The sequence below is a fragment of the Penaeus vannamei genome, chromosome 28 (genome assembly GCF_042767895.1).
Source record: "Penaeus vannamei isolate JL-2024 chromosome 28, ASM4276789v1, whole genome shotgun sequence".
NCBI classification, from domain to species: Eukaryota; Metazoa; Arthropoda; class Malacostraca; order Decapoda; family Penaeidae; genus Penaeus; species Penaeus vannamei.
The window spans coordinates 22,557,209-22,564,585 of NC_091576.1; the positions used below are offsets into that span (position 1 = coordinate 22,557,209).

The 7,377-nt window shown below is 41.1% G+C and overlaps 1 protein-coding gene across 1 annotated transcript; it reads left to right on the plus strand.

Moving 5' to 3' along the window:
* The first annotated feature begins 1,726 nt into the window (after nt 1-1,726).
* On the plus strand, nt 1,727-4,367 carry LOC113812909 (glycerol-3-phosphate acyltransferase 4-like). Its single transcript, XM_027364832.2, has 3 exons — nt 1,727-1,958; nt 2,781-2,968; nt 3,360-4,367. Exons 1-3 carry the CDS (start codon nt 1,821-1,823, stop codon nt 3,505-3,507), a joined length of 474 nt encoding a protein of 157 aa, XP_027220633.2. The 5' UTR covers nt 1,727-1,820; the 3' UTR covers nt 3,508-4,367.
* Nucleotides 4,368-7,377: the final 3,010 nt, after the last annotated feature.

Sequence of the window (7,377 nt, forward strand, 5' to 3'; positions counted from 1 at the left end):
AAACAACGCAGATCTACTTAACACTTTTTTTAATAAACTTCACAGAGTACTGAATACTGTCGACTAAATGGGAATTCGGTTCTAAAGACGAGTCTGAATACGGAACGAGCAGCTGTCTCGCTGGCGCCCCTGGTATGGAGACCGATGTTGAAATATTTTGGCGGTGTCGTTGTCCATGGGTTGTCGCGCGTGGGTCCGGGCCGGGGGCATAGGGGTATTGCGTCTCGTGGGCACGCAGATGGCAGCAGCGTTTGTGCTACTGATCATTGCTGTACGGGGATCGAGTATCTTTTTTCGGGGCTCTATTCAGCGGCGCCCCTTCCGCGCTCTTCCTCTACCCTTGTGAGCCCCTTCCGCGCTCTACTTCTACACCTGTGGGCAACTTTCACGCCCTTCGTCTACCCCTGTGGCCCCATCGGCGCTATATTATCCCTGTGGGTCCCTTTCACGCTCTCACTCTAACCCTGTGGCCCCATCCGCGCTCTCCCTCTACCCCTGTGACCCCTTCCACGCTCTCCCTCTACCCCTGTGACCCCTTCCGCGCTCTTCTATCCCTGTGGGTCCCTTTCACGCTCTCACTCTAACCCTGTGGCCCCATCCGCGCTCTCCCTCTACCCCTGTAACCCTTTCCACGCTCTCCCTCTACCCCTGTGACCCCTTCCACGCTCTCCCTCTACCCCTGTGACCCCTTCCGCGCTCTTCTATCCCAGTGGGTCCCTTTCACGCTCTCACTCTAACCCTGTGGCCCCATCCGCGCTCTCCCTCTACCCCTGTGATCCCTTCCGTGCTCTCCCTTTACCCGTGGGGCCCTTGTACCATCACGGCTTTACAATAATCGGGCATCTCCCATCCTCTAAGTTAATTCTATGATAAAGATCCGCTAGACTTCATAAGCTGCTCTCACGGGCCGCCCAGAAAGCATGGCCCAGCGAAAGTTGCGTCTCTTCTCCCTATTCGTGGACTCCGCTGCTGCCCCGGTGTTTGCCGAGCAGAGAGAACGAATAGGAACTCTAAGGACAATAAGCTATGGTGTGGAGCAATGACGAATCTGTAATCAGTACAAAAGATAATGATAATGAAAAAGTAAAATCTACTTGCATATACTCGAGCAGTGGTAGTGCGGTACATTGACGTTTTGGTAGATTGTGGTAGTTTCTAAACCACGCGTTTGTTTTTTCCTCAACGCTGCAACCACATACCTCTGCCTCGGTGTTAAAAAGCGCGCGAACACCCCTTCCTCCTTTTCTGTCAGCAGCCGCATTTCATCTCCACGTATTTTGAAGAGCACGCCACAGCTTGTAGTGAGAACGGGCATTCATTTTGGCTTGGGGACTCGGGTCGGTCTATGAAAACATTCACGTTACATTTCACACTATCTTCTGGTTGTGAATTATTCGTGTATTTCACGTATTTTAGATTAGATTTCTCCTAATCATAATTTTTTTCGTAGATATTACTCTGATTATAAATAAAGCAGAATGAAGAAATATAAAAGCGTCATCTGTAAAGAACAAATACCGTTTATATTTTTGTTTATGAACAATTCATGGATTTCAAGCATGAATGCACACTCGAATGTAGTAGTTTTTAGAGGTTCGAGTTTGTGTGTGTCTGACTATCTGCGTGTGCTGTACATACCGTGCATATGCACTGTATGACACTATAACATGATATAAAATTCTTAATGACATGGACTCATATATTCTCTTGTTCGTATTCCAGATTGCTCCAGCTGTTCCCTCTTCACTTGGCTTCCTCTCCCACGAGGCGGTACCATCCCCGTCACCGCCTTCTGCCACGTCGCAGGCCCACTTTCCGCAATGGATCATCCTTCGGTACTGGAGCCGTCGCGGGCCTCATCTCGACGATCGGCCTGTGGGAGGACGCGGTGCCCTACGCGGTGTGGGGCCACGTCCTCGTCTTCGTGTGTCTCCTGGTGCAAGAAGGGGGCTTTCGAGGTGAGTTTTTGTGTCAGTTGTTGTTTGTTTGTTTGTTTGTCGCGATAGAAGGGGGCCTTCGAGTAGAGATTTTTGTGTCAATTGTTTTTGTTTGTTTGTTGCGATTGAAGGAGGCCTTTATGTTGGTTTCTTGCCCTTGTTTATATTTGTTGTTTTGTTTTATTTTATTTATTTATCTTTTTTTTTCGATAGAAGGGGGCCTTTGAGGTGAGTTTATTGCCCTTATTTTTATTTGTTGTTTTTTGGGGGATAGAAGAGGGACCTCTGTGGTGAGTTTTTGTGTCTTCTTTTTATTTGTGGTGTTCGTTCCTATGGAAGGGGGTCTTTAGGGTGAGTTTTGTGTGGGTGAAAGGGCGGTCTAGAGGTAAGTGTTTTTTTATTTCCATTTGTTGTATCTGTTCTGCTGGAAGGAGTGGGGCCTCATGTGATATATCTGCATATTTTTGATAGATTATATATATATATATATATATATATATATATATATATATATATATGTATGTATATATATCTGTTACCTATCACCTGATAGACAGTGGGGAAGGGAGGGAGAGGAGCGGTTTTTTAACGCTAAAGTTTTTCTTTTAGTTATACCATACGAGAACGTTGTTCTTGTTATTGGTATTAATATCATTACCATTATTATCATTATCATTACTATCATTATCATCATATCATTATCACCTCATCATTGTCATTATCATCATCTTTATCACCACATCATTATCATTATCATCATCTCATCATTATTATCATCATTATCACTACCATAATCATTATCTCATCATTATTATTATCTCCCCCCCCCCCCCCCGCCGGCAGATCGACAGCGTGATCTACCCGATCGCCATCCGGTTCGACCCCCGCTACGGCGACCCCTTCTGGTACCAGGACACCTTCGGCCAGTACATCCTGAGCATGATGACGTCATGGGCCATCGTGTGCGACGTGTGGTACCTCCCGCCCACGCGCAGGGGACCCAGGGAGTCGGGGGCGGCCTTCGCGAGTAGGTGGGTAAATGAATTTGTGTGTGTGTGTGAGATTGTGATTGTATGTGTCTGTGTTTGTGTGTGTGTCTTGTTCTTTAAATTTTCTCCATTTTCTATTATTTCCTATTTTTTATTACTTTTCTGCATTTGTATCAATTTTTGATAGTTATTCTAAATACATTTATAGTAACTGGCCTTTTTTCGTAGCAATTCTCTACTTAGTATTTTTCTTTAGTTATACCATCATTTTGTAAAGTAATTTCCCATTTTCTCTCATTATTTACCATAAAGTACGTTATTCCTTACTTATTCTCTAGTTAGTTCCCCCCTTTTTCAACATTCGGCATTTTTCTTTAGTTATACCCTCATTTTTCTGAAGTTATTTCCCATTTTCTCCCGTTTTCTATCAAAGAGTACAGGGCTTGATCGCTCACAAGGGAGGCTTCGTCCAGTTGGCTTGGGACGGATCTAGACCTTCCAGAACACGAAGAATAAGGCATGGAGAAGAAAACAAGAAGAATGGAAACAAGCGCAACAGAGAGAATATGCGAGACACTTGAGTGATACATGTGAGGAAAGTGAGAAGCGAGGGGAAGAGAAGAGGGGCGACTATGATGATAAAAGAAGAGGATAAGAGAAAAAGAGAGAGAAAGAGAGGGAGGGCTTGAGAGGGGAGAGAGAGAGAGAGGAGAGAGAGAGAGAGAGAGAGAGAGAGAGAGAGAGAGAGAGAGAGAGAGAGAGAGAGAGAGAGAGAGAGAGAGAGAGAGAGAGAGACCGAGACAGACACAGAAAGAAACAGAGACAGAGAAAGAACGAGCGAACGAGAGAAGGCACAAGAAAAGAAAAAGCAAGAAAGGAGAAATAAAAGGAATAATAATAATACCCATTCTTAAGAAAATTCGCCCACGTACCTTGCTCGTTCGTCAGACACGTGACCAGACAACCAGAAGGTCGATTTTTGCAACAAAGGGCGAAGTTCGGCGTAGCGAAAGCAGCAACAGCAACTCATAAATACGGGGTTATTGCAGCCAGACGATTCTTCAGAGTTCAAAGGATTATTTATAGTGATTCACGAAGAGTACAGAAGTTCTTTTAAGTCCGTCGTTAAGTTTGAATCTGAACCCATTTTTTATTCTGCCTGTGACGGGTTTTATATAAACAAAATCGGAATATTACAATAAATTATCGTATTTCGAGTCAGACTTTTACCTTCAAAATATTAGATTAATTTCATTCCATCTGTGCGCTCACTTCACAGTACTTTTATTATTGCTCATCCATGTCATCTCAGTCATGTTCATAATCATACTATTGTCAAGATCATGTCTTTTATTACAAAATGTCTCTTAGTTTGTATTTGTGTGAAATCAAACTGTCTTTTCTTTTGTATATTTTCTGTTTTATTACTGTTGATTTTTTATGTGAGATAAAACTGAAAATTAAATAAATGTCTTAAATGAGACAAGAAAGTTGACTGATTATCCTTATTCAAGATTCTATAAACATATCACCCTCCTGCGTTTTATATAGAACCAGCATGACCTCATTTCAGTTCCATATAATACAATTACAAAAGAAAATTGGGACAGATTCAGGAGCGAAACCAATAAGAATGCTCTTAAATATTCTTGAACTTGTCATAGTATTTCGCACAATTAGTCTAGGATTCATAAATGCCTCACATTAGTTATGTACCTCGGTGCTTTGTTAGGAAGAAAAGGTGTATATAAGCACTCTCTCATTATTTCCTTTGTTTATATATATAAATACAAAACACAGGTAGATTCGTAAAGGTAAATGGAGAGGGGAATGTTAGAAAAATATTGTTACATGGAGGAAATGAGAGATAGGGAGATTATTACATTCATTTAGGGAAAGAGAGAGAGAGAGAGAGAGAGAGATGAATTTTCTTGTATATGGACGTGCATGTAATCTCAAGTAAATACATATCTATCAATCTAGACATGCCTATGTTACGGACAGACAGATATATAAATGCATATCTATCAGATGATTAGACATTCATTTTTTAATATGGATGCCCGTAACATAAATATCTATAAGGTCAGGCATCCCACAATTTTTACAAACTGGCACTTCGTCATCACCTTTTCCTGGGTATCCAAAGTAATAATTCTTGTAAACAGCCCGTGAGTACTAACAACTCCGCGAAATAGTTGGGCAGTGCGAATAAGCCACTGTAGGCTAATTCGCACTTCTGCTGTGTTTACATCACACGTGTATTTATTTAGATGATCAATGTGTTTTTTCTGTATCAGCGTTTTGTACTAAGGTTAGTAAAAATGAAAGTTCTTTACAAAAGCTCAGTAACTAAATGCACCTCAGTAAACAATAAACCATGATGCGAAGATTTAGTGAAAAGCGCGAAAAACACATTGGCATTCAGAGTACAATTTTTTCGTACTTTCCGCAATATATTTTTCGCAGTACAGGCCTGTTGTTCAAGATGGAGCACAGAGAATAGTGGGAAATACGCAAATAAATGCTAAAATTAATGAACACATCGTCTACCTTTGTTTATATATCAAATGCATATATAGATAGATTAATTATACATAGATTAAATTGTAAAATGCAAAACCAAAAATACATACAAACTCAATGCGTAGAATAATTACAGGCCTACAATACCCTACACACAACACGCAACCAAATGTATCTTGTATCAATACACACATCAAAATATGTATAGACAAGGCAAGATAATACGTGAACCATTTTCATACGGTTGTGCGAATAAGATTTCTCCACCGAACAAAGAAAATCATAAGAATAAGCAAATTCGTCTAAAACCTTATAAAAGAAGAAAGAAGGAAAATCGGAATTCGAAACCTAAGCGAACATCCGATTCGAACGCGAGGAAGATTGCCAACGGCCACTATCTTCGTATTTCCTCTTTTATCACATTCGGTCTCATTTTTACCTTGTATTTTCTTCCACAATGTTCAGAAGGTGATAATGTGTGGCATCCAGCTTCACCATTGGACTACAGAGATGTGGGAAGACATTCTACAAGTAATTTATTTGCACAATCGTTAAGGTTAGGAATGCATTCAAGGTCCATGATTTATTTACTAAACGAGTAATTTTTTAAGGTATCAAAGGGTGTATCCATTTCATCGCCGTGGGATCCGGGAATTACGGGTCTTGTTTGTTATGTTGGACTGTATAAATCGAAGCATCATATGTGGACAAAGATAATTACTAAAATTAAACCGATGTCTGGAACAAGAATGAAAATACCCAAGAAGAAAGTAATTGAACCGAGTTTCTTAAGTTTTACTTTATGGCGTTAGATCTACAGTAACAACGTACAGAAATGCTTTATCGATGAGAAAACAAACAGAAAAAAAACTTCATCAGATCAATATACAAAAATACATATACCAGAGAACTCAAAAAAGTCTAAGAAACAAAACAACAAAAATGTCACGGCGGCTTCAACTGTAGAAGATACCATTGGCACAAAAGCTTGGCAGAGAAGACCGTATCAGACGAGGACAAATCTAAACGCTTATTTCGAAGATAAATTCTTTCTGAACGTCGATCAGATCTTCGAGATTATGCGCACTTATCGGATACTAAGGTCACCTCCGTTCTCGAGGCCATACAGGTGAGAGGACAAATATATCTTACACAACAGAAGACGTTCTACACACAACTCTGACCTCGTTTAAAGGACTTAAGGGGTTTAAGAATGTTGACTCTAGAGCTACGGTGATAGTAAAAACGCTAAATATATTCAAGGTATACCAGCATATGGCATGGCACACAGTATGATCGTGTTTTTTGGCACCCATGCTGATTGGTGCCAAATGTAGAAGATACTGAAAACCTCAAAAACGTAAAAAAGTATGATGATAATAATAACAATAATAATAATAATAATAACAATAATTTAGAAAATAAAAAAGAGACAAAGTATACGACATTAGTGAAATGTCAAATTCACCGATACGCTATGCATAGCATTTTACCCACACAGCGACTGTTCGACCCAATAAATGAACCGCATGATTAGTGGTGCGAATTATAACATCTTACCGAGATTTTTTTATAACTGAGTAAAAAGGCATGGAATCGGAATATTAATCTGTGTGTGTGTGCGTGTGCGTGCGTGTGTGTGTGCGTGCGTGTGCGTGTGCGTGCGTGTGTGTGTGTGTGTGTGTGTGTGTGTAAGCTCGAAAGATGGGCCCCACAAGAGTATGGTAGACGGTGAGGTTAAGCTTTTCGGTGGACCACCAAGATGCCGCGACTCCTTTACTGAAGAGTAACAATGGACCGTGTCTGTCCTTGGTGAGGCGTGGCTCCTTGGTTCCCCGTAGGATGTCCGCGTGGCATCTCCTTCAGCGGTCTAAGGATCGCTATAATTCACGCAGGTAGCATGTGACAATCGGTGAAGAAGGAAG

What these genes read in the sequence shown, in the direction of transcription:
- LOC113812909 (XM_027364832.2), top strand. Translation starts at nt 1,821, where the DNA reads ATGGATCATCCTTCGGTACTGGAGCCGTCGCGGGCCTCATCTCGACGA. An exon ending in GCAAGAAGGGGGCTTTCGAG is followed by an intron (nt 1,959 to 2,780) that starts GTGAGTTTTTGT and finishes CCCCGCCGGCAG; the next exon opens with ATCGACAGCGTGATCTACCC. An exon ending in GGGGCGGCCTTCGCGAGTAG is followed by an intron (nt 2,969 to 3,359) that starts GTGGGTAAATGA and finishes TTTCTATCAAAG; the next exon opens with AGTACAGGGCTTGATCGCTC.